This window comes from Ictidomys tridecemlineatus, chromosome 4 (genome assembly GCF_052094955.1).
Source record: "Ictidomys tridecemlineatus isolate mIctTri1 chromosome 4, mIctTri1.hap1, whole genome shotgun sequence".
Lineage (NCBI taxonomy): Eukaryota > Metazoa > Chordata > Mammalia > Rodentia > Sciuridae > Ictidomys > Ictidomys tridecemlineatus.
In genome coordinates this window covers 208,588,970-208,614,084 of record NC_135480.1, presented here as the reverse complement: position 1 = coordinate 208,614,084, position 25,115 = coordinate 208,588,970, and the positions used below count along the sequence as shown (strand labels likewise).

The 25,115-nt window shown below is 57.9% G+C and overlaps 3 protein-coding genes across 3 annotated transcripts; 1 reads left to right on the top strand and 2 right to left on the bottom strand.

Annotated features, from left to right (window-relative positions):
* The first annotated feature begins 6,480 nt into the window (after window positions 1-6,480).
* Glt6d1 (glycosyltransferase 6 domain containing 1) lies at window positions 6,481-12,814 on the top strand. Its single transcript, XM_078048650.1, has 3 exons — window positions 6,481-6,554; window positions 11,354-11,491; window positions 11,892-12,814. Exons 1-3 carry the CDS (start codon window positions 6,481-6,483, stop codon window positions 12,556-12,558), a joined length of 879 nt encoding a protein of 292 aa, XP_077904776.1. The 3' UTR covers window positions 12,559-12,814.
* A 3,224-nt stretch (window positions 12,815-16,038) lies between these two features.
* LOC120889941 (lipocalin 1-like) lies at window positions 16,039-19,715 on the bottom strand. The gene is made up of 5 exons (XM_040286596.2): window positions 18,858-19,715; window positions 18,050-18,186; window positions 16,944-17,017; window positions 16,625-16,732; window positions 16,039-16,235 (listed from the first exon to the last, which is right to left on the bottom strand). Exons 1-5 carry the CDS (start codon window positions 18,960-18,962, stop codon window positions 16,078-16,080), a joined length of 582 nt encoding a protein of 193 aa, XP_040142530.2. The 5' UTR covers window positions 18,963-19,715; the 3' UTR covers window positions 16,039-16,077.
* Window positions 19,716-20,712: 997 nt separating this feature from the next.
* Window positions 20,713-24,645, bottom strand: LOC101956987 (allergen Fel d 4). The gene is made up of 7 exons (XM_021734272.3): window positions 24,480-24,645; window positions 23,613-23,749; window positions 23,100-23,173; window positions 22,255-22,362; window positions 21,930-22,031; window positions 21,725-21,750; window positions 20,713-20,820 (listed from the first exon to the last, which is right to left on the bottom strand). Exons 1-6 carry the CDS (start codon window positions 24,573-24,575, stop codon window positions 21,725-21,727), a joined length of 543 nt encoding a protein of 180 aa, XP_021589947.3. The 5' UTR covers window positions 24,576-24,645; the 3' UTR covers window positions 20,713-20,820.
* Between the last annotated feature and the right edge of the window lie 470 nt (window positions 24,646-25,115).

Here is a 25,115-nt window from a genome sequence, read left to right as displayed (position 1 = left end):
TCTCTCAGGAAGGGATTAAATTGACAATTTGCAGGTAACATCAAAATGGATCGGCTAGTCTATGTACTAGAAAATCACAACGATTAATAAAAAAATCTCAATTTTATATCTAGCCTCATTTACTATTAACAGAGAAGGCCTTAAAAATTACCTACTGGAAACAGAGTTCAAAGGGGACCTCTCAAACTTAATACAGATCAGAACAAACTCAGGGAGGTTTTTGAGAGATCCAAATTCATATATTGTAATATTTCAAAATTTATGCCAGATGTCTAACCTTATCTAGAGACATATGCTGTTACTTAGCTAAACCTTAAAATAGAAGGCCATCTTAAAAACAGTTTTAGAGGAGATTTATCTTAACCATGTCCTGACTTTCTGTCTGGAGCACAGACAACTTCCCCAAACAGATATCCAACACATAAACAAAATGCCTAAAAAGGAATTTTAGTAAGCCTTTAAAAAATCCTATTTTCATAGAGAGACTCAAAAAGACAGTACATCAATCACTTTAAGCTTCTAGGGGGCCACCCATTTTCAAAGTTGGGTTTATCATCCAGTTAGCCCTAGACATTCCCTGGGACTGGCAAAGGTCAACACAGTCCTAGGCAAGTTTAAATGTCACACCACAGTTGACTGGAGACCAAAGGAAGGAAAGACAGACAGACAGAAAGAGATTGAAATGCTAATCTCACCCCAAGAAAAATAAACTTCCTCATTAACAAGTTTACTCCTTTTCTAAATTATCATCAGGTTTTGAAAGCCTCTAAACATTAACACAGGGTCTTACTTTGAACCCTTGTCATTGAGAAAAATGACTCCAAAAATAGTTATCCCTAAAATACTAGACAGACAGCCATAAATAAATCAGCTCAACAGCTGATAACTTATTTCAATAAAAAATTTAACATGATAGACCTTTTCTCAACTTTTAATAATATAAGGTGATGCCCCACATACATTGATATTTTTAAAATTAGTAAAGTCATGGATTATGCATGGTGCCGGAGCTAATTTTGCTACATTGAGTAGAGTTGTTAAGGATGTTTGTGCAGCTGTTTCTTTATACACAAAATTATTTTGACATAAACCCCTCAAAATGTCATTGTAGCTCGATGTCCTATAAAATTTTAAATTAGATCACTGTCTTAAACCACACTGTTGACTTGTCTTTGCCCATTAATATTTGAGATAGTAACTCTCCCTACTTAGGTCAACACTAAGTTTGATAACAATAATGACAGTTTTTCATGAATTTGTAGATAAAAGACTATTCACTTCTCTAGTTCATTCTTTATTAATGGTAAAAAACCAAAACATCTTCTCTAGGCTTATTTAACATACGTACTTCCTATTTTGGACAGATGTCTATATGTTTCTCATGCCCCTACCAAAGACCACCGCTCCCAAGTTATAAACTCTTTCTCTCACTTCATTCCAAATTAAGATAATCCTTTAAGTTAATCTAGAGCTAATTTCAAAATATAAATTTTTATATACAACTTATTGTATTCTTCATTTTTGGTAATTGTGTTAAAGTCAAAATCAAGCCAAGCATTCAGTAAAGGCTAAGTTTCTGTTTACCATGGTCCTTTTAAATAACTTCTGTCAAAATTCAGGACCAACTAAAGACGGTAAATCTTTTCTTATTATTCAAATACGTGTACTATTATCTATAACTTATGCTTATGCTTACGCCAGGCCTTTACTCAATTTTATTAAATAAAAAGTGGGGGGGAACAGGAGCCCACAGGCACATAGTAGGTCTTACAAAATAACATTTTTTTCCTAATGGTGATACTGAGAGTCTTACTGCTGCTGAACATGATCTAGTAAGTTAAGTCAAATTTCAGCTGGTCATCGTGGGGAGGTGGATTTCCCGCTGCAGAGTTTACAGCCATGCAGCTTCATGGGCTTGACAGGTCACCAAAAATCACCAACAAACGTCAAGGGACATTTCTCAGGTCCACCTTTAAAGTGCCTTGCAGTGAGGACTGGAGAGTCCACCCATGAAACTGGACTAATTGTACTGGTTGTAGTGGTCAGCTGCACCTTGATGTGGGTCCTGTGGTGGACCGGCTGTCGGGGAGTATCTTCTGAGAAACCTCAACCAGCCGGTCATGCTGGTCCTTAGAGATTAAGACTATGTATCTGGACAATTGTCAAAACAGAGAGATTGCTGAAATAGAATTTCCCGCAGGCCAGTATTTACCTGAACCATCCACCAGTGTATTACAGCCCTGACCCTTCTACAACAGAAGGCGACACCTTTTCTGAGTGGTGGGTTGTGCGTATGCCCTGCCATAAATGGTCTAGTGGGTAGATCTTAGGCTGGTCTCCTAGAATCACGAGGACGCCGTCACTCCTAGAAACCTTGATCCTCAGCGAGATGGCACCCAAAGGATGTTCTCATGTTTGACTTCTGCCTTTTTACCTTCCTGACAGACCTAAAAGACTCCTTAAATGTGAGAATTGAGAGGAAGGATGGGTACATATCCGGTAACCTATAAAAGGTACGACTTGCCTCATCTTATCACTAGTCATGGTGGAGGAAAAGGACACTGACCCTGCGTCCTGTGGCCAGCCGGCCTGCCGAGGCTAACAGTCAGGCCTTGAAACAGGCGCTTGCCATTAACCAGACCTGGGCCAGCTCTTGGTCTCGGGATCCTTGAAGTGACTACTTAAAGTATTATTCATGGTTTCTACAATACAGCCTTTGTGGCTATTTTTTAAAACTTATAACATATGGATTTTTCAATAATTTGACTTAAATTACTTCTAAGCCCCCTCACCATCAGATAGGTGCCGAGGGAAAGATTGGAACTACGTTTAAATCTCTAGAAACCCCTGGGATGATACTGCGAAGGAGCCTCTGCTCTGTGGTTTGTGGAAAGGCTTAAATGCCAAGTAAAAATGCTGTGTTTCAATGGCCAAGCACAACACTTGCCAATAAAAACTGGGAAAAGATCAAGAATCTTCTAATGAGTGTTTGGCAGAGGAATACTGATAACCTGGATCTTCCAAAGTTATTTGAATGACCCTGACCCTGAATCTGCGGAAACATTCGATGGGTATGTTATTGAAATGATAGGTCCTTCGGTTTCAATAGTAGGTCAAGACAACCTCGGACCAAGAATCCAGTGATGGAAGATAGAATTCCCCAATTGCCTTCATTTAGTGGTAGTGATCACGCTAAAGTGAGACAGGCCTGTACAAAGAAAACAATGATCTTTCTAAAGACCCCAAAAGAAAATTTAAAAAAATTGAATAAAAGGGGAAACACCCACCTTCTTGGATGGAGGGCTCCGTGGAATGGAATTATTGACGTTCCCTAAGCACATCTGTGTTCTCTCCTGCCGCAACCTGCACCACAGGTTATTCAGGGCTATGGACGGGCTGTGAGGGGAGCAAGGAAAGACAAACAGAGGAAGAGCCAGACTCGGGGGTTCAGTAGCCTCTGATGAGGGGACTGGCAGCTCTGCACACTTATTCTGGGGGTTCAGACATCAAAAGGATTCATTGTGATAAAGTTTCTTCAAAGCACTCAGAGTGAAGGATAAAAGTCTCTGCAGCCCAATTAGCAGTTTGAGCCCATAACTCCCTACCCCCCGGGTAAGTGGCATTTGAACTCGAGGTTAAGAACTGATAAAACTCTGAGGCTGGCACAGAATCTCCCCTTGAACAGGGCATCACCATAGCAACTGGGCTATCTCCATCAAAGCCTTTCTTGGAGAATTCTCCAGAGGGGCATGGCCTATGTCACAGAATAATTTGAGACCCATAATTCAAGTGCTGCTCCTGACACTTGACATAAGCACAAACACATGCTAATACGGCAGTGAGGCCATGGCAGCCTTGAACTTGAACTTGAACTCCTGGGCTCAAGCAATTCTCCTGCCTCAGTTTCCTGAATGGCGTGGATACACCACCACACCTGGTTTCAGGGGCATTCACTGAGAAACAGGGCAGATAATGTATTAGTCAGTTGTTGTTACTATAACAAAATGTCCAGGGTAGCTCACTTTATAAGGAAATGAGGTTTATTCTGGCACATTTTGTGGAGGTGCAAAATCTAGGGGCTGCAGCTGGTGATGGTCTTCTTGCTGTCAGTCCCAAAGCAGCACAGACATGAGACAGGGAGTGTGTGTGTGTGTGTGTGTGTGTGTGTATGTGTGTGTGTGTGTCTTGTGGTCTCTTCCTTTCTAATAAAGGCACCAGGAACCAGGCATGGTGACATGTCCTAAGCCATTCAGGAAACTGAGGCAGGAGAATTGCTTGAGCCAAGGAATTCAAGTTCAAGGCCAGCCTGGGCAGTGTAGTGAGGCCCCATTTAAAAAAAAAAAAAAACCCAGGATTCAGTGTTGGGGCTCCACCCTAATGACCCCAGATCTAATCCCCACTTCTCAATACGGCAGCAGGATTACGTGCCCACCCGGTGATACCATTAACGGAGGACTCTGGGGTAAGTTCTTGTCCGAGTGGGGAGCACCTTCCAAACCACAGCGGAAAACAGAGGCAAGAGCTCCGCTGGCCGGAAGGTGCTGCCCCTGCCCCGCTGTGCAGTGGGGCCTGGGGGCGCCCTTGTGCCTGGCCTCCATAGGAAGGAGGGGCTCCCAGACCCTCAGGAAGAGGCCCAGGCTGGGCACAGAGAGGGGCAGAGGCAGTGAGGGGGTGTGTGGCCCAAGTGGGAGCCAGGATCCGGCAGCAGGTGCTGAGACGGAGACACGTCGGTGGCTCCTGCACCAGCAGACGCGAGGTCGGCAGCACTGGAGAGCAGAGCTGCTCCCAGCAGCACTCCAGCCGGCGCTCAGCTGGAGAGACTGGCTCACCCCACGCCGGATTCTCAGGAGCCCGTCCCCTGGGGGATCCTCCTCTTAGATCACCGAGTGCTGAGCCGCAAGGGAATTGGCGAGTTGGCCTGAGCCCTGCGTTGGAGGCAGCTGCTCCGCCTCTGATGGGTCTGTGTGGTGGTCACAAGTCAGGACGTCCTCTGGAGAAGGCAGCCCCACACACACCCTGTCTTCGTGCTGTAGCGTGTAGGTGTGTGTCCTGTCGGGGAAATAAATGAGCACCAGCAGGCTCCCAGGAAGAGACGGGCACCCTGGGCGGACGCAGGGAGACCAGGACTCGGCTTCCTCTGCCCACCAGGAAATGCCCACGCCCACTGCTGGATGTGCCCTCTAGGAGGGGGTGGGCCACGCACCTGCACAGGGGCACGGCAAGGCAAGAAGAGCATTTCCAGGTACCCTGGGACTCCTCCAGTGGCCAGGCCAGGGATGCCCGCATCACAAAGGAGAACAGCGGCATCACCACCTTCAGAAGGCGAGAGAGCCACAGCTGGGTGGGTGTGACTCTTGACTGGACAGAGGCCGCAGGACAGTACCTGTGCCCGGGGGACGACTTTGACTGCCTCCTTACCCACCGTGACCCGAGGTAAAGGCAGCCCAGGGGCGTTTGGAGGTGGGGGGGATGGTGTCAGTGGTGGCTGTGACCACTCCTGACCTGACCTCAGAGGGCTGTCGGCTGCACCAGCAGGGGCGGGTGGCTGCTGGGAACGGGAGCAGGGCAGTGGCTAGGGGGACCACACTGGCCCCTCCGCATGCTGGTTCCAATAACCTTGAATTTAAAAGATGGACAGCTTCAAACTACAAAGGCCTGAGAAGGTGCCCAGGGGTTGTGCAGAGTGGCCAGGGGAAACAGGATGGGAGCCATGTCTCGTGCAGTTTCCCAGTAGCCCTGTGACAAAGTGCTCGTCTTGCTTACCTTGGCAAGTGCAGGTGCCGTGCATGCTGTCCCCACGGCAGTGTGTCACCAACATAGAGTGTCACCAATATCAAAACCTGTGAAGAGCTATTTCAGATCTTTGCTCTCAGGCTGGGTGTCTTCAAAGGCCAGTGTGCTCCTGCCCAGAGGCCCCATCAGCTCAGAGCAGTCGCGTTTCAGGGGGTTATCAAATGAGTGTTCAGTGATGAAACCGAGAGACTCCCCTTGGCCTTGACACCCCCTCTCCGCACGACCCCCAGGGGGCTTTTCTGCAACACAAACCTGCAACACAAGCTGGGCCCCAGCCAGAACCCGGGCTCCATTTTGGGGGCTGGTGCCTTTGATTTAGATACCAGTCCCCACTACAGTCCTGTCTCGGACCACCATGGCCTCGGAGGCACCAGATTACTGTCCCTGGGAGGACAAGGGAGTACAGGCCACTGGGGAAGGCACCTGCAGCTGAGGTCCCCGGCTCCGTCCCTGGGGTCTGCATTCCTCACGCCAGCCAGGGGGACATGTGGAGCACCCGCTCCTGGAGATGGGCAGGCGCTGTCCGTAGAACTGGGGTGTCCCAGCTCCAGGCTCCCTCCCCGAGGCCGCACCTCTGAAAGCGAGGCCCTGGGTGGTGTCCAGATGTCTGCCCGTTGATCTGGTGCTGGAGGTGACAGGGTGTGCTTCCTCGTGGGTTAAACCTTCCGTCCCTTTCCTTAGGAGGCAATGAATTCTAAGCGGAGAATGCTGTTCCTGGTTTTGGTTCTTTTATCCCTGATGACGGCCAAGCACTACTTCAGGTAAAACCTGACGCCAAGTCTCCAAGAGCCCAGGGATGGGGGGACTGCCCTGCCCTGTCAGAGGAGGCGGCAGCACTGCCGCAGGCACAGGAACATCAGGGGCCCATGGGGGGCAGGGTCCCTTAGGGTCAGGGATCAAAGCCTTGTGGGGTTGGCGGATGCAGAAGGCCCGGAGTCCTCGAGGCCGTGGGCTCCTCTGACGCACCTGGAGGCGGAGGCTGGGAGTCAGCTCGGCTGAGACCACGTGGGCAGCAGAAGACCGCGAAGCCACACGGCCCGAGACGAAGTCCCCAAAGTCAGACGCACCGAGACAGGACCCTGGTCTGCCCTGTTCTGGGAGGATGCCAGGGCTTTCCCAGGTGACGAGGACCAGCTCCCGGGCAAGGGCCAAACGTGTGTGGGAGCCACTGAAGTGGCCCGTGACCGTCACCTCATGGCATAGCAAACCACACCCCGAGGCACAGACCTGAGGTGGTGACGAGGCCTGTGGCACGTGAGAGGAGGCAGGTGCCCCAGAGCCCCCCCTGCATGCGAGGACCTCAGGACCCGGCCCTGCCAGCCCCGGAGGTGCCAGGAAAGAGGCACAACCCTGTTCCCTGTGAGGCGCCCACACCTGGGCCAGTGCTGACCCCCTCCTGGGGCGCAGAAGCCCCGACGAGGCCTGGCCTGGGTTTGCATTCTTCTTCCTCCTCCCGACTCCTTCCTTTTGGTGCTGGGGCTGAACCCAGGGGGGCTGCACCACTGAGCCACCCCCAGCCTTTCCAGGTTTTGAGACAGGGTCTCCCTATGTTGCTGAGGCTGACCCTAACTCACCATCCTCCTCCTGAGTTGCTGGGATTGCAGTGTGACCACTGTGCCCAGCTGGGCTGCCACTCACCCAGAGCCATGTCCCCTGTGGTCCTGGCAGAAGCCCCCAGTAAAGAGCAGGTTCCCACTGCCCTGGGCCCTGCTGGCTGCTCGGCCAGGCAGCACCAGGACCTGCAGCCCGCACAGTGAGGAGGAGCCAGCGTTGGCTCCCTGTGGACGCCTGCGGCTGTTGATTGGGTGCCAGTTCACACGCCGGGCTCCAGCCCGGGAAGCGGGAGACCACAGTGTGTGCCTGCAGGGGTTTGCCAGACCGAGAACTCCAGACATGTCGTGGGCCAGTGCAGCCAGCTGAGAGGCCAGGAGGGTCACAAGCCATCTCCAGTTCCCACCACGTGTCTGTGAAAACAGCACCTATGTGTCCCAGGGGCACCTCTGCCAGCTGCCCTCGCTCCCTCTTGGAAATCTGAACCCCAGTCACCCCGTGCCATTCCCCACGTCCTCGTTAGGAGCAACACGGTGTTTCTGAGCACCTGTGGAGAGGGGAGTCGGGGGGACGCCGAGACAGATAGGGACAGACATAGGGAGGGAGAGAGAAGAGAGAGGGAGAGAGAGAGAGGAGAAAGAGACGAAAGAGAGGGAGAGAGGGGGACAGAGATAGAGAGGGAGGGGGAGAGAGAGACAGAGAGAGAGAGAGGGAGAGAGGGAGAGAGGGAGAGGGAGGGAGACGGGCTGGGGCGGGGGGAGAAAGCCTTTGCCAACCCGTGGAGGGCCCTCATCTGAGCTTGCAAAGGAGGGAGCCAGACATCTGAAGAATGGGCATGAGAGCCGTCCAGAGCTCACCCGACGGGACATGCAGACAGAACACAGAGTACAAAGACGCCCAGCGTCGTTTGTCATTGAAACCATGAGCTGCCACTGCACGCCAGGCTCATTTCTAAAACCCTGAGGTCTGCACAGCGGCGGCAGGGGAGAGGACGGAGGCTCACAGTGGAAGAGGGGGCCAGGGACTCGACCATCCGCCCGGGAACTGGGCATTACGCCCGAATACGTGAGATGCTCAGGCATTAATCCGGTTAAGAAATGAATAAGTACATGGAACTTCATTCTAGAAATTTAAAACTTCAAATTGCAAAACGTCTTTGTTCAAATTCAAAGCTTGACAGTCTCCCGCCCCTGAAGAAGGAGGGATCCTGTGCTGGTTGATGGATTTGGGAACTAGAAGACGAGGGTGCCCAGTGGAGCTGAGGGGCTGGACCCTGTTAGCAGGAGCACCCTCGGTGTGCTGGGGGCGGGGTCCCAGGGGCCAGTCAGTGCTGAGGTGTGTTCCCAAGGACAGGAGCCAGGGGCTGCAGATGTGGGTAGAGCTAGCTCCAGAGAGCATCTGCCCCGGGGGCTCAGCACGTAGGTGTTCCTTGAGCAAACTGATTCTGTGATGACCTGCTTTCCCCCTTGTCCCCAGGAACTATGGCGTAGAAGAACCTCAGCTGTCAACCTGGTTTAAACCCAAGTAAGAACAAACATGTCCCTTTATGAAAACAGCATGTCTCACTTGAAGGGACGGGTTCCTTCCTCCAATCCCCACGACATAGCACCCTGGGGTCCAGAGTGGTGCCCTGGTCTTTGAGGTTCTGGTGGGTGCCCAGGTTCTGTTCACCAAGCCCCAGCATCACCAGTGAGGAGAGAGTGGACGCACTCTGTCCACTGGGCTCCGAGGTCCTGGCTTATCCAGGGGTGGCCAAGCTAGGTGCAGCCAACCCAGGCCCCTTCACTCACGGACACTAGCGCTGCAGAAGAGAAGAGTGGACTCCCAGGCGGCCATGTGTGCCCACGGGTGCAACTGTGGTCCAGCGGTCTCTGTCAGTTCAGATGGACGGCAGGGCCCAGCCCGCTGTCCCAGCACAGGGTTTGCTCCTGGAGATCAGGAAGTAGTTGGCTTCAACAGTCCCCACCATGTCCCCGTGACAGAGGTGTGTCTGGTCCTTTAATATCAGTGACTTTTAGGTCAGAAGAGCGACTAGGGGTGGGGGACAGGCTGTCTCGAGGGTCTGTTCAGGTTTCCCTGCTCACACACGGAGGCACCATGCCAATGGTGGTGCTGCCTCGGGGGACCCCCTGGGGCCTTGTCCTGGTGGCTGCTGTGCCCCCTCTGGGGCTGGCCGATTGAGCCCGTCCCTGGGGCTCTGGGTAGCTCACAGGTCGGGGAGGTCCTCATAGTGGGTCAGTGGCTGACCAGTTCTTCCTTTTTGTTCATGATGATGTGTATTATTTGTGGGATAAATTTCTGAAATGGGGTTCTTAGACCCAAGGTCATAACATCAGAACATTTGATGTAAAGTTAAAATTGCTAGATGTCCCTTTAATAATTGTCCCCTTTCATCTTCTTATTCACAGTGGATAAACTCACGTCTCATGAGAACGTTCTCATTGAGGGGTTCAATAAGCAGTGGCAGAACTGCTTATTGAACCCCTCAACTCAGTCTGCGCTCCCAGGACTGTCTCGGGGTTTGGGGGCATCTTTGTGTTTGGCTGGTCTCTTGTGCGTCCCTCTCTCACCTGGATCTTTTAGGGGACCCCGGGTGGGCAGAGTGGGTTCAGGACAGCCCATGCCGGTGTCTTGCCAGAGCCCACTCAGGCTGCCTGTCGCTCTGCTGGCTCTTTGAGACAGGGCTGCAGCCTTTCACGCCCATGCCTGGGTGTCTGTCCTTCCCCACTCTGCCTCTCTGTCAGTGCCCACCTCTGCAACACTCACTGGCCCGGCTCCCGTCGCTGACCGTGTGGTCCTGGCGGGTTGACCTCCACTCTCCTCCTATCATTTTATCTCACCTGTATGTGTTCTGAAACATCCACATTTGAACCTTGGTCATAGCTTTTCAAAGGGGACCGTGCGTATTGGTGGTCTTCTGGGTCTACCCCTTCCTTGGTGCCACGGGGCCAGGATTCACCCAAATTTTGCACATTGTTGCAGTTCTTTTTGACATCTGTGTAGTACTCTGGCGTGGAAATGCCCCAGCAGATCCACCCTCTGCCCTGCTCCTGGGGGCTTGAATTGCTTTGCTCTTGGGATCTGTGCTGCCGTGAGCATTCGCATGCAGTGCCTCCTGGTGGAGAGCCTGGTGCGTTGCGACACTGTGGTAACAGATGTGAATGTCCCACCTAGGGCGCAGGGCGTGGTACCTGTTGTACTCTGGCTGCTTTAACAGAGTACCATTGACTAGGTGGCTTTAACAATAGCAAGTTGTCACAGTTCTGCAGGCTGAGTCCTGGGGAGCAGCACGGTCAGGTTCTGGTGAGGGCCCTCCCCTGAGCATGCCCAACCCAGAACTTTTCAAAACCCCTCTGAGAACTCTTTCCACAGCTTTTCCTCTTAAACTCTTTGCTTTGTCTGTGCTGATTGCTACGGGCACGGGGTTGGTCTTGGGCTTTTGATGTGGGGTTTACATTGATTTTCAAATTTTGAGCCAGCCTGGCGCATCTGAAATCCTGTTGTCATTTCTTCATTATGGAAATCTAACCCTCTCCCCCGTTTCTGACTAGTCTTCCGACCTCGCTGGCCCCTCGGCTGGCTTGGAGCAGGCATGAGGATGTCCACTGGGCACGGGGGTGGGGCGGGGGCAGAGGCACGGTGCAGGAGGCCGTGGGCCCACTGTGAGCTGGCTTCGGTCTGTAATGGAGGGTGCTTGGTCGGGCTGCTTTTCCCTCCAACTGCCCTTCTGCCACCAGGGCTGGAGGAAGTGGCCTCTGGACCTGGGAGGAGAGCTCGAGGCAGACACCAGTCCAGCAGTGTGAGCCTCTGTTGACCGTCACCCTGGGGTGACGCACTTGACCTCTGTGGGCTCTGCACATGCTGGCAGGCAGGACACCCGTGCACACCTCAGAGGGTCCTGCCAGGGCCAGGCCCTGTCTAGTGCCCAGGAGGGGCTGTGTCAGCACACTGGTGCCAGTGGCCACAGCCAGCATGGTGGCCCTGCCTAACTGTTCTGTGTACTGCCCAGGAAACGCTTGGACGTCACCACCACCACTGACTGGCTGGCCCCCATCTTGTGGGAAGGCACGTTCAGCACACAGGCCCTGGAGAAGTTCTACAGGAAGCGGAACCTCACTGTGGGCCTGGCTGTCTTTGCTAGAGGCAGGTAGGTGCCACCAACATGTGCCCTTCTTGGGAAAAAACAAGGACACGCATCATGGACGTTCTGCCCCAGAGGGCAGCTTGTCCTTGCCGTGGCTGCTGCTTCCAGCCGACCTGTATAAGAACTTTGCTGTGGTCACTTTTCCACCTTGGCTGGGTCCGAGGGTCCACTTGGGAGGCCTTTGGCCAGCGTCCACTTAGCTCTGGCTCAGTGGTTCCAAAATTCCAAGGCACGTCAGGCCCCGGGGCTCACTGTGTCCTGGCCCCCTGACTGACCCAGTGGAGGTGCGGCCTCGCCTTCTCTCCTGGAGGATGTTGGGCTCTTTGGCATCAGGCGGCCTTTGGTGGCCTCTGTTCCCCAGAGAACACGTAGGGACACAGGCTTCTTGCTCCGTGTGTCCCAGGTTTGCTGATGAGTACCTGGAGGTGTTCTTGCAGTCGGCCAACAAGTACTTCATGCCCGGCCACAGGGTGGTCTTGTACATCATGACCGACGACTACGTCAAGCGGCCCAGCATGGAGCTCCGCCCACTCTGCACCGTCCAGTTGCTTCTGATGGAGGAGGAGCAGTGGTGGTCGGACACCGACCTCATTCGCATGAAGGTCCTGGGGGAGCACATCGTGGCGCACATCCTGGAGGAGGCCGACTTCCTCTTCAGCATGACGGCCGACCTGGTCTTCCAGGACGACTTTGGGGTGGAGACGCTGGGCACCTCCGTGGCGCAGCTCCACGCCTGGTGGTACTTCAGGAACACCCGGAATTACCCTTACGAGAGGCGGCCTCAGTCCTCGGCCTACATCCCGTTCGGACAGGGAGACTTCTTCTACGGCGGCTCCATCATTGGGGGCACACCCCAGAGGGTCCTGGACTTCATCAGGGACTACATGGAGGGCGTCATCCACGACCTGAAAATCGGGCTCAACAGCACCTTCGAAAGGCACCTCAACAAGTTCTTCTTCCTCCACAAGCCCACCAAGCTGCTGTCCCCCGAATACGGCTGGGACCCCACCTTCAACGCCCCGCCCCAGGTCCACTACGTCAAGGTGGCACTGCACCCCGAGAGGAGCTGAGGGGGCTCCGCGCCCTCAGGACACACTCGCAGGACGCCAAACCTCCCCATTTATAGATCCAAACGCACCCCTCCAGAGGGCTCTTCCTCCTCACGATGGCGGCTCCTCTGGCTCGGTTGACCTGGGATGAAGAATGAGGGTGTGCTGAGTGCTCGTTCACGCAGGCTGCCGTCTGGTGGTGCAGACAACGTGAACAGGCTTTTGACACAGGGAAGGGAACACTCCAGTTCAGAAAAAAGTCTGTTTGCAAAACAGAAAAGTGTTGTTAAATAAACGTAAAAAAAAAAAATCTGTTTTTATTCTCCCAGCATGTGGCATGGGCTTGGTGTTGGATGCAGGAAGGTCGTGGCCAGTCTGTCCTGCAGGTGACAGGTCCTAGGTGGCTGGAGGCGGGCTCTCTGGCGACACACAGAGAGGTGGTAAGTCGAGGGTTTAAAGCTGGCCCTTTTGCCTCTGTTCCTGAGGAGCTGTTTGCTGACTACCTGCTGAAGCCTCTCTGTCAGAGGTGGCCAGGATGGTAGTGTCCTCGGCAGCCTGGGGGCTGTCAGGAGATGAGCCCTGCAGGCTCAGGGGGCCACTGCTCTCTGGCAGGCTTTGGGCCCCTACGCAGGGGTGCACCCTGAGTGCTACAGACTGAGGAGTGGTCCCCCTGCCTCTCATTTTGGAAGCCTGAGCCCTGGTTTCTGAGAACGTGACAGGGCATTTACAGAGGTCATTAGGTCAAGATGAAGCCCGTAGAGTGGACCCAACTCCAGTGCAACAGGAGTGAGCTCATCAGAAGAGGAAATCAGGACTGGGACCCATGCAGACAGATGACCAGTGAGGCCCAGCCCAGGAGAGGCCTTGGAGGAGCCCACCTGCGGCTCCAGGCCCTGGACTTGAGCCTCCAGTGCTGGGAGGGGGCCTCCTGCCCACCTCTGCCCAGGTGCCGGGCAGCCTAGTGAACTGGGGGAGTGTTCTGGAGCTGGCGGCGACCCTGCTGCTGACACCGCAGGGCAGATGGGGGCCGAGCGCTGTGGCTGGAGGAGCTGCTGCCTTCAGGGTCAGACCCGGGGCCGTCACCCGCGGTCACTCCTGTGGCCTCCCTGCCCGGCCCTCTGGCACTCCGGGCCAGGCTCGGCTCCGCTCAGCCGTCTGTCTGAGTGATTTCCCCCCTTGCATTCAGTGTCTCCACAGATGCCAGGAGTGAGGAGGGGGAAGGACCCTAGCCACAGCCCTGTCCAGGGCCGTCTGTCGCTGCCCTGGGTCTGACCTGGCAGGCAGGGGGACTGCCCTGAGCAGGGGCTCTGCCAAGGTGGTGTGGAGGCAGGGAGGGTTGTGGAGAGGAGCTCAAAATGCCCACGTACAAGCAGCGGAGCCAGCATCAAGGCAGAGCAGGCCCTTGGTTCACCTGGGGACAGAGGTCAGCTGGCCAGTGGGTGGGCTCCCGGGGCCACCCTCAGGCCTGCTGAGGAGTCCAGGGAGGCCTGCCAAGCCCTGTCCTTACTCGAGGGCCGCCCTTCCCGCACAGTGGGCATCACTGAATCTGTCTAGAAATGTCCCTGTCTTATTTGGTGGACAATGCGGTGCCTCCTGCTGGGTGCCCGGGAGCCCGGCCCGGCCCCATCTCTTCCCTTTGCACTCGGCAGTTCTGGGTTCGGCGAGTGTGCAGACAGCCCCGTTTGGGGTCTTCTGCTCATTTTTCTAACTCCCATTTGAATTAGGGAGTAGCTTTGATATATATTTATCTGTGTGATGGGAATTCATTGTCAATTTCGTGGCAAATATCAGTGACACTTTTTTTGTATTTTAGTTCTGCAGGTGATAACTGATGTGCGGGGATCCAAAGGCTCCGTGGGCCCCTCTTTTCCCTTGGGGTTTCTGTCCTACCTGTGGGCACCTCGGTCCCCAAGTATAGGGAGGACAGAAATTTCTAGGTTTCTTCTTTTCTAGAATGGGTCAGGAGTTAACGAGTGGCCACCTCTGCCCTTCCTGTGCCCCAGAGGTCTCCCCGTTGCCGTCAGCTCCTTTATTCAATGCAGGTGCTGTCAGGGTGGGCCATTTTGTCACCCGTGCTGTAGGGACGCGTGTTTGTCTGCTGACCCCGGGCCTCGCTGTCTTTCTTCCTGCCCTTGCTCGTGCCCCGTGACTTCCCCGCTGTGGTTACGTCCCAGAGACAGACCGTTTCAATGCTTTTCTTTTTAAACTTTCCTAAACTTGTAGTCTTTCATGTAAATTTTAGATTTGGGTTTTTTTCGGGCAAACGTCCCTCTGGAGCGCGGCCTCGGGGGCTGGCATGTGGAGGCCAACTTGAGCTGGGGACCTGTGGGACCCTGAGGAGCGCGGGCATTTATTCTGTTGGCCCTGTGGGCAGTGTGCCTGCTGAGTACGCCTCTGTCACCCAGCTGCACCCCAGCCCCGGGCGTCTCTCTGAGTCCAGAATAAGGGTATCTTTATTTCACAGGAAGTCTGCACCTTCTTGGGTTATCACATTTCCAGAGCTGCTGGTTATGGGGAAGCGGCTCTGTTCTGTCTATTTTGTCACCGTGTCACCAGCTTTTGAGTCACCCCTGGCAAAACCCTCCTGGTGGCGGTTCAGTGTTTTAGGTCATGCTTGTTTCACTCTGGCAGAGCGTGGGGACAGCTGGCCAGGCGGGGCTCCTGGTAGGCTTGGCAGAGGTGTCTTCTGGGCTGGGCACCTGCCAGGCCTGTCTAGGTGGGTGTCAAGGACTCTGACCTGGTTTCCCCGGAGCCTGCCCAGCTGGAGCAGAGGTGGGCACGCACTGTAGGGCCCTTGGCTCTGAGCCGGGCGTCCACCGGCCTCAGTGCCCCAGTCCACGCATCCCTGGCAGCCCCAGTTGGCTCCCAGGGGGGGAGTGTGGTTAGAGTCGTGGCCACTCTCCATAGTGGCCCAGAGCAGACCCACGGGGGCAAGGTCAGGGGCAGGAGCTCCTGAGATAAACCTCCTGGGGTTGCCTTGTGACACACACCATGGGGTGACACTGTCAGCCTGGGCCGGCGTGAGGACCTTGGCAATCTGCTCCTGCAGGTGTTTCTGCGGAGGTGGGGACGTGGGGCCACACGCCCCTCCCACTAGTCTCTTTCAGGTGCAGGCCGGGCTGGGAGATGCTTGGGTCCCTATGTGGTCAGTTGGCAGGTGGCCCTGTGACCCACAGGGAGGGGGGAGAGGACAGACTGCAGGGGCTTCAGGCTCCTGGGCAAGTCCCTGGCCAGAAGGCAGGGGAGCTGGGGTCAGTGCAGAGGGATGGAGGCCCAGGCAGGAAGGCTCAGGGAGTGGACTTCCCTGGGCCTGGGCTGGGGCACTGTCCTGTGGAGGGACAGAGAAAAAGGCCTTGATTTGGTCACTCTGAAATTGCTCAGGTAATGAACCAATCACAGGACCGGCCTCTTGTCCCCCACCCCCACCCCCACTGGCCGTGCTCGCCTCCCGCGTGGCCCATGGACTGAGTGAGACCCCACAGGTGAAGCAGCTGCCCGGCCTGAGTGTGCTGTGGATGCTGCCCGCGTCAGCTGTGGTCTTCAGCTGTCGTGGTGAGGGGGCTGCGGCCAGGCGGCGGCTGGGAGGAGCTGATGCAGCTTACCAGGCACATTGAAGACCGGGGCGCTCTGCAGGCGGAATTTCTCCACGTACTCCCAGTACTTCCCCAGCCACGCGGGGTCCTCGAGCATTCTTCTCGCTGAAATCACAGGGCTGTGGTAAGGGCCAAGGCCCAGGGCCACATCTTCTCCACGCCCTCCTCTGGGGTGAACAACAGGGAGGCTGAGCCTGGGCGGCCGGTGCCAGCCCTGGGCCTCAGCCCTCTGATGCTGCAGCTGAGATGCAGGGCACACACTGGGGCTGGCCCACTGTGGGGCCTCCTGCCCTGCTGCCACCAGGCCCAGCCTGTCCTCTTCCCTGGACTGTTGCAGTGGCCCCTGCCCTGAATCCCCTGAATGCAGCCCAGGGCACAGCCGCCCAGGGCTCCTTGAAGGAGTGGGCCCGATGCAGACCCCAGAGGGCCTCCCGCTTCCCCTCTGGTGATCTGGGCGACATGCTGGCCAGCACTGGAGAGAGCTGGCCACTTACCCAGCAGTGCCCATAGGCTGGTGACCTCGACGTCCTCAAAGCGTACGTACAGAATGAGGTTGCTGTAGTCGGAGCTGACGAAGCAGACATGCACGCTGCCCCCCGCGACTGGGGACCCCAGGCAGCTGAGGCACCACACCTCTCCTCCTCCCGGGCCCCCGGCCCCTCCCACGGGCAGCACAGAGCCGTCTACGGAGGACGCCCGCTTCCCCATCCCCCGAAGCCCACAGCCTCCTGGTGTCAGGACAGAATGGAGCATCTGGGGCCCGGCTCACCCCTCCCCACTCAGCGAGGGCCAGACCCCAGGCTGGGTACTCACAGGAACCTTGGTACTGGCCTGGCAGCCCAGCTGGGTGGATGGTGACGTTCATTCCTCTACACACCCCTTCTCCTCTGGGAAAAAACGTCACCCTCTTATGGCTCCCAGTTACCTGTCTCAGGGGGACATTGGGGAGCCCTGTGCTGGGAGCGCTGGTGTCCCCATGCTCTTGGCCCCTGGGGCTTGGGGCAGTCTGGCACTTGTACCTGCATCAGGGTCAGGCATCTGGGGGAGGAGGATGGGGCCACGGTGCCCAGGGTGGAGCTGAGGGGCCCTGGGCAAGAGTGAGGGAGTGGGGTGGCCTGTTGCTGGGCGGACCCACGTTTCCTGAAGGGGATGGACTCATTCACCCCAGGTTCTGAGCTCTGGGTCTTGGGGTCAGGGACCTGTCTGTGCTGTTCCTGTTTGTCCAGCTCCATGTGTGGACAAGCCCCACCCCCTCGGCCCTTGCCCCAGGGGCTCCAGATCCGCTGGCAGGGTCAGGGCATGTGCTTATGGACCCGTGTCCCCGGGGCCACCGTGCGTCTGTGTCAAGAACAGGCCACCAGCTAGGCAGTGGTCTTTTCTCCTAGGCTGGGTGCAGGCTGGCACAGTCCTTCCTCGTGGGGTTAGTGCTGAGCAGAAGTGGCCCTGGGCAGTGCTCCTTCGTGAGGCTTCTTGGGAATAAATTAGCCACTTTACTTATTCATTGATAATTCATATTTGAGACAATCTCAGCTGGTTCAGGCTGACCTTGGACTGCCAGCTCCTGCCTCAGCCTCTGCAGTGGCAGGGATTCCAGGCTTGTGCCAGGTGCCGGGCAAGTTGGCTGCTTCAGATTGCTGGAGACGGACGTCTGCCCCCTGGGCTAGCGCGGTCTCCAGGCTCGAGCTGAACATCACAGCCGGCTATGCCCTGGGCCCAACTGCTGGGCCTGGCCATGTCCTAGGCCTACAGGTTTAGGGGTCTGTCCCTCCTGCTGGCCCCTCTCTTGGAGTGTGAGGGCTTGTCCCTCTCAGGGAAGGGCCCCCAGCCCAGCTCACTGTCATGTGCCTCCCTGGTTTGGGCCTCTGGTGCTGTCCTTGGGGGCCTGGGTCTGAGAAGGAAGAGGTAGGGCCCACGCTCACATCCAGAACAGCACCAATGCCAGGTCCCCACCCTCTCTGGTCCAGATGGAGTGGAGAGCAAGCCTCAGCGGGTCAGTTGGCAAGACCAGGTCTGTGTGGCTGGTGGCCAGCTGCATGGTGAACCAGCGTCCCTCCATCTGCAGGAATGTGGGCACAGGGACAGGCAAGGCTGGCTAGTCCCCTGTCCAGGATCCGCTGAGCCTGTCCAGCAGGTGGCCACGGTTCCACTGGGGGCATATTGGTGGACTTCCTTGGGGTCGAGTGGCTTCCCTTCTTGAAAACATTTAGGCCTGCTCTTGACTCTCAGGCTCTCTGCCTCTCTGACCTGATTCCTGACTCTTGCTGCCCCCTTCCACGTCCACTTCCCAGTCTGACCCAAGCTGTCTCCCCTGCGAGTCCAGGGAGGGCGGCAGGAGAAGGCCTGTCCTGCAGCTGCTCTGGCTGCCCCTCCTAGCCTGGACCCTTAGTTCCACACCTGACTGTGGGTGCTGAGACCCCAGAATGGGTGGGCAGGGACGGACAAGGACTCTCTCTGCTCCCTGGTGTCACCCAGTGGGGGACTCCTCAACCCAGCCCTGGCTTTGCTTGTGCAGTCGAGGCCCTGCAGGCTGCGGGGACCTCTCTTGGCTTCTGTCTCTTGGGAGAAGACAGGAAGACCTTGAGGTTCATGCTCCTGGGTCCACCAGAGCTCCTGCAGCACAGGCTGGGCCGAACCCCAACCCCTGCCTCTGGCCTGAGCACCTCCTCCATGTGACGCTGTCCAGTCCCTGTCCTGGTACCATCTGAGGGCTGGGCCCACGATACCTACCTTTTGTGCGTCAAAGCCGGGCTGCACTGGCACCTCTTCCAGAGTCCCCTGGGTGCTGGCCAGGCCCAGGCCGAGAGCCAGCAGCAGCAGCCCTCTCTCCAGCATACTGGTGCCAGGTCCTGGGAGCCGCTCTGGCAAACTCCCCTGCTCTGCGAACGTCCTCCAGCAGCCACTTGTCCCCAGCAGCTGCCTAACCAGCTCTGGGTCCTCCCAGCCCTGAGCATCCCAGTCCTCCCCCAGGACTGACGCAGCCTCCTGGCCCCCACCCGCCTGTGTCTGGGATGTGAGGATGTGGCCTGGTTGTCAGGCCAGCCTAGCCACCTGCGGACCTGCCCTGGGAACCTGGGGGTGGGCCTCCTGCCCAGGGAGGCCCAGGAGGACACGGGAGGATACAGACGTGTCTGCCTCACCCACAGGCCCAGCTCCTCCTCCCAGGCCTGTGAGCAGGAAGGCAAGGACCACTCGTGTCCCCACTCACCTGCACCCACTTAGCTCCTGCCTGTGGGGGGATTGAAGGGGGTGGCACAGAAGGCCCTCAGATGGCACTGGGCCTGGGCACCAAGCCAGGGCTGGTGCTGATTTGTTCTGTTATGAATGTTATGAATCAGCTGCCTCTCTCCACCCCACAGCCACCCCCAACCATGTGTCCAGGATGGTGTGGGCTGCCCACTTTTGGGGGTCCACCTTTGCCTTAAGGATTCCATGCCTACCCCACAGCCCAGCCCTCCCCACCTTGTGCAACTGCAGAGATGCCAGCTGGTCTCCGAATGTGATGCCTGCCTCTGCACCCCACCTTCTGCCGGCCCTTCTCACCTCGTCTCCAAGCCCTGCCCTTCTACAGGCCTGGCCTGGCCAGGAGCTGAGCTCAGAACTCACCCCACCCCCCGCACCCTAGCCTGGAGAGCTGCCCCAACAGGATCCAGTTCCACATTCTGGAATCTGGTGCAGAAGTGACCAGAGGCCCAGGCTTCCCTGTGGCAGACAGTTGGCTCTGGGAGTGACCGACCCTGTGTGGGGCTGGAGGGTAGAGTTGGCTGACCTGTGCTAGGCACTTGCCCAGCACCTGTCCTGGGAGTTTGGGGTAAAGAGAACTTCCCACCAGCTTTGGTGTGGCATGAAGGGGTCACCAGTCAGAGCAGGCCTGGTCTGACCAGCAGGGCCCTCCTGGGGCTTTCTGTGAGGCAGAAACTGGGCCCTCTGGGGTGGGGACAGCCCCCCGAGGTCATCCTTGGCTTGGGGCTGGGCTGGCAGGTGGGGTGGCCTCCCACTCCCGGCCACAGACACCGTTGGCTCAGGCCTTGGGAGCTGGACGAGGACACGGCAGGGCCTGCCTCCCACAGCTGGAGACAGCGCCTGAGTGGCACACTCCCACCTGCCCTGTGGGCTGAGCGCGCTGTGCTCGAGGGCCCCTGGAGAGTGGCCCGCAGCTCTCTGCATCCTGACCATGCTTCCCAGGCCCAGGGAGCGTCCCCCTGTACTGGCCACTCTGGGAGGCCCTGGAGGGACTTGGTGGGGTGGAGCAATCTGGCCCCTCCCTCCCTCCTCTGGCCACAGCAACACTCAGCCTAAGTTATGGGCTCAGGAGGATGGATGCAGACGGGGTGGGGGTGGGGGACTCCTTTGGGTCTGAATGGGATCACCAGGGCCTGGGGGGCCTGGCACACCCTGTGGCCCCTCCAAAACCCAGCTGCTGCCCTTGGTGTGGGATTCTGCCTCTGGGAACCCTGCCTGTGCCCCAGGGGCTGTTTCCAGGGATGAAGAAGCTCTGCTCTCCACCACACCTCCCTCTGCCCAGGGAGGTCCCTCCTCTGAGCAGAAAAGAGCCCGGCTGGCCTCTGGACACAAGAAGCCCCAGACAGATGCAGGACTGGTTTATTGTAGGGGGGGGGGGAAGGGCGCAGGTCAGGAGGCATCCAGAAACGGGGCCACAGGAACGCTGGCTCTGGGCTGCACACAAGGAGCCCTGGAAAGCCAGATGCTTTGCTGCTGATCTCCGGCCCAGCAGGACACCCCCCCACCCCGCCCACGGTCTAGGGGAGCACTTGGCTCCTGGGTCAGGATAGGGGGGGTTCCCTGGGTCTGTCCCCTCTCTGCATGGCCCTGTAGCCTCGTTCCCCAGGCCCTGCATACCCCACGGCTGAGCAAGAAGCCAAGCTCCTACACCCCTGGAGCCTCACGGGCCTCTGCCTCGAACCCCCTACACTAGGCCAGGCCTCCAGGTCACAGGCGCTGAGCCTCCGGTCCCTGGTCTTGAGTGGCGATTCCTGGGTATCCCCCCACATCCTCAAGCCACTGAGACAGCCTCAACCCTGGCCTGGGAGCCTGCCTAACGAGCCAGAAGGCAGGGTGTGGGGAGGCATCCTGCCCTGGGTGCAGGGGAGGACCCAGCGGGGCCCTGGAGGGATGAGGGGCTGACTGTGCTCGGCAGAGCTATAAGGGGCACCAGGATGCAGGGAGCACTGGGCCAAGCACAGGATGAGCCAGGGAGTGGCCGGGAGTGTGTGTGTGTGCACGCTCACTGTGGTGTGTGTGCACCGTGGTGTGTGTGTACAGGGGTGGGCAGGAAAGGGGTGACTGCAGATGAGGAACAGGGAGGCTGAGGCCAGGGGCGAACCTCCCTTCTCCTGGGTGGCTGGAAGCTTGGCCCATCCTGAGATCCCAAGCTGGGCTTCTGAAGAGGGGCCCAGCTCCTCTGGACTGGCCTAGGTCCACCCTATGTTCTGACTCAGTCTGGGTCCCAGAACACAGCCTCTTAGCAAGCATAGCCCAGTGGACTAGGGGCTGCACTGGGCAGGGTGGTCCCCAGAGAAAGCCACCTGCCAGAACTGGTGGCAGTAAAGACAGGGGACAGGCAGGTGTCTACTCACCTAGGACCCCAGGGAGGTGCATCTTGCTGCAGACCAAAGAGGGAGCAGAGGTTACTGACCCCAGATGAGGCTATCCCAGCCCATGCGGACCCCTCCTCCTGCCCACTGCCCTCTCTGGCCCCAGGGAGGACTTCCTACGGGGGGGTTTACCCTGGCCAGCGTGTTCCAGTCCCTGTGAGAAGTGGCACCTGCCGAGGTGGCTTACCGTGAGCAGACAGTTCCACAATGTTGTCTGGCTGGATACCTCTCCTGAGCGTGTGCTTCCTGTACGCCTCCTGCCCCACCTCGTTCACCAGGAAGGTCCTGCCTGCAGCCCCCGGAGTCAAACACCCAGTCACAGGGGACTGCAACCTCTTGGAACCCGCTGGAGGCCAGCAAGGAGGGCCCTGGGGCAGCCCCTGGGGGAGCCTCCAGCCCTGAGCCCCGCTGCCCTCTGCGGCCTGCCGTCCAGCCAGGACCCCAGGTCTCCCCGCCCTGTCCTGAGACATGCGCTTCTTCCGCTGTCCGGGTGGGATGGGGCTGGCACCTACCGTGGAGCTCCACCACGATGAGAGCACCCGCTTCACGGCGCTTCTCCAGGTCCATGATGAGGAAGCCATCGCCTACAGCCACGAAGGTGAGGAAGTTTTTACCTTGGTCTGCAACAGAAACCAGGATGGCACAAGGCCTGCTGGGTCTAGGCACCCTGCCGCCAGCACCCGCGCCTCCCCCAAGGGCTCAGCCTGCCCATCGCTCAGCATTGACTGGCTGGCCACAGCCCAGGACCCTGCCACCCAGACCACGGACTCCGTCAAGCTCTGTGTCTCTGTGTCATTGTCTCAGTCTCTCTCTGGGGCAGGAGGCAGGGAGGGCAGCGCAGGGGGAAGGGGGGCCAGGACTCCCCAGTCTTGACAGAGCTGTCTATGCCTCCTGCCAGGCTCCAGCTCGGCAAATGCTAGATGCAGCCTGTCCATCAGGCACCGCTCAGCTCCGCGCCCTCCCCTCCAGGGCTCAGGCTAGTACCCTCTGTCCCTAGATGACCTGCCCCCGCCTCACAAACGTTCCTTTGTGCTTTGGGACCTACGTTCACGGGGGGAAGTGTTAGCCGCACCCCAGGGCCTGGGCAAGGAAGCGCCAGAGCCGTTCTCTCCATCTCCTCCCTCCAGCTGGAGCCTGGGGGAGGGCCCAGAAGGGCCGGCAGTCCATGAGGAACCATGGCACAAGGGAAGAGTAGGGGCTGCCGCTCTGCAATTTTGAAACTCAGAGGGGTGGCTACTGGGCTGTGGGGGCACCTCCCCCTTCACCCACTCCCCACCTCTTCCAGAATATTCCTGCCAGTTGCCTTTGTACCTGCTCATGGCCAACCCCTGGCAAGCCGTGGGGCACTTTGACTCACACTCAAAAGTGTAGCGGCCGGGTGTGTTGGTCTTCTTCCCAATGTAGAATTCCTGCACGCACTTTCCATCTTTCCTAAAAGAGAGCAACGTCCTCCCTCCTTCCCCCTCTCTCCCTCTCTCTCCCTCCCTCCCTCCCTCCCTCCCTCCTGTGTTCAAGGGATGGAGCCCAGGGCCCCTGCACACCAGGCAAGCTCTACCGCTGAGCCACACCCAGTCTTACACAGCAGGTTTCCTGAGACATGCCAGCTGGACCTGGGTCCCCCCAAGGGCACCTGGAGCAGGAGCCAGTTGCTGGCCTGGGTTTTCCCAGATGGAGCTATGGACACCATATACCCTCCAGGAGAGTGGCCCAGAGGACCAGCAGTGTTTGGGGGTCCTCCTGGGTGGGGTGTCGGGGGCGGGAGGTTGAGCTGTGAGCAGCTGGGAAGCCCTGGGGAGAGGGGTTGGGATGTGGCCGGGCGGAGCCAGGATGGGAGAAGGGGTCATGCCAAGGACAAGCCCCAGCCCCTCGCCTGTGGAAGTAGGTGATGTTCAGGTCTCCGTCCTCCAGGAGTTTGATGCCAGACATGGAACACAGGTAGGAGCCTCCTTCCTCAATAACAGACGGGTCGGTGGCGCCGAGCTTGACGGTGTGCCAGGGCCCCTCCACCTGCAGGCAGCAAGGCCCTGTCCTCACCCTGGTGGTCCTGGGGAGCCTTCTTCCCTGGCGCCTGGTTGCAGCAGTGGGCAGGGGCAGGGTTGCCCCGGAGGGGGGCAGGGTGCAGACCCACCTTATCTCAGACCTCATGCTGATAGGGCTTGAGGGCTGCGACTCTGCCCCCAACCCAGCCAGGCTGGCCAGTGTAGTGTTGGCCATGGCGATGCTGACGGGCAGGCGTGGTGCCTGCACCCCAGCCCCTGGCAGAGTGGGGAGTCCTCTCACACAGAGGCCGTGGGGCCGTGTGCAATGGGACACGTGGTGGAGAGCTCTGGCCTAAGGGTCCCGTCCTTCTTGTTCAGGCCCCAGGCTTGCAGCCCTCCTGGGGGCTGGACACTGTGATGGGCTCCCAGGTGGCCACACACCCTGAGGGAACCCAGAGCAGTGAGGGGTCACTGTCCCAGAGCTCCCGGCCTCTGGAAGGACACTACTGTCCCTGTGGGTTCTCAATGCTGAGGCTGGCTCAGACCCACTGGTCTGCTGCCTCCCAGCTGTGGGGGGCATGGAGCTTGGTGTCTTCCTGTGTGACACGGGTGATCACTGGCTGTGCTGAGGAGTGTCAGGGTGTGCAAGAGGCTGTGATCATTGGGGTGTACACTGGGGGTATTGGGGTACAAGGGGCCCAGGAGCAGCCTCAGGGATGGGGGTGCCCTCCACCCCTCCCTCCGGCCCCCAAGAGCACCTGTTCAGGGTGGAAGCCGGGTTGCACAGGTACCAGGCTTTGGTCCTGCTGGGCCCAGGCGAGGCCCAGCCAGAGGCTGAGCAGCAGCAGCGTCATGGCCCTGTGTGGCTGTTCCGTTCGGGACACAGATTGCTGGATGCGGTGTGGACAGCCCTGCTCTGTTGCATATATACTGCTCCAGGGCCAGGGCCAGGGCCAGGGCCAGAGGGAACAGCCCCCTGCTGCCTCGCCCCCTCCTTGCACCATCCACCGGAACCAGCGTGTTTGCACAACGGGAGTTTGGAGACGGTCGCTGCCAGCCCTGGGCCATGAGCTGCTTCCTCTGAAAAGGTCTTGACAGGGGCTCTGGGCCAGGCCTCCAGGGCCACTTGGCTCCTGGACTGAGAGGCCTTTGTGGTGGCCTGGGCACATCCGGGGCTCCAGTGGGCTCACAGGGCTGAGGGCCCTGCAGCCTCAGCACCACAGGCCGTTGGTAGGAGTGGGGGTGGCACCCCTCTTCTGGAGATGCCCCGCTTCCCCTGGGGGCTGGGATCCCCAAGTTGAGGGCTGTAGAGCTTCCTGGGGGGCCTCGGGCCCTCAGTCCCAACCCCCACCCTGAGTGACTGCGTTGCTTTATGGGTCTCTGTGTGGAGGTGG

What these genes read in the sequence shown, in the direction of transcription:
- Glt6d1 (XM_078048650.1), top strand. Translation starts at nt 6,481, where the DNA reads ATGAATTCTAAGCGGAGAATGCTGTTCCTGGTTTTGGTTCTTTTATCC. An exon ending in ACGGCCAAGCACTACTTCAG is followed by an intron (nt 6,555 to 11,353) that starts GTAAAACCTGAC and finishes TGTACTGCCCAG; the next exon opens with GAAACGCTTGGACGTCACCA. An exon ending in GCTGTCTTTGCTAGAGGCAG is followed by an intron (nt 11,492 to 11,891) that starts GTAGGTGCCACC and finishes CGTGTGTCCCAG; the next exon opens with GTTTGCTGATGAGTACCTGG.
- LOC120889941 (XM_040286596.2), bottom strand. Translation starts at nt 18,962, where the DNA reads ATGCTGGAGAGAGGGCTGCTGCTGCTGGCTCTCGGCCTGGGCCTGGCC. An exon ending in CCGGCTTTGACGCACAAAAG is followed by an intron (nt 18,187 to 18,857) that starts GTAGGTATCGTG and finishes ACATTCCTGCAG; the next exon opens with ATGGAGGGACGCTGGTTCAC. An exon ending in GCATTGGTGCTGTTCTGGAT is followed by an intron (nt 17,018 to 18,049) that starts GTGAGCGTGGGC and finishes GTTTTTTCCCAG; the next exon opens with AGGAGAAGGGGTGTGTAGAG.
- LOC101956987 (XM_021734272.3), bottom strand. Translation starts at nt 24,575, where the DNA reads ATGACGCTGCTGCTGCTCAGCCTCTGGCTGGGCCTCGCCTGGGCCCAG. An exon ending in CCGGCTTCCACCCTGAACAG is followed by an intron (nt 23,750 to 24,479) that starts GTGCTCTTGGGG and finishes TGCTGCCTGCAG; the next exon opens with GTGGAGGGGCCCTGGCACAC. An exon ending in TGTGGAACTGTCTGCTCACG is followed by an intron (nt 21,751 to 21,929) that starts GTAAGCCACCTC and finishes TTTGGTCTGCAG; the next exon opens with CAAGATGCACCTCCCTGGGG.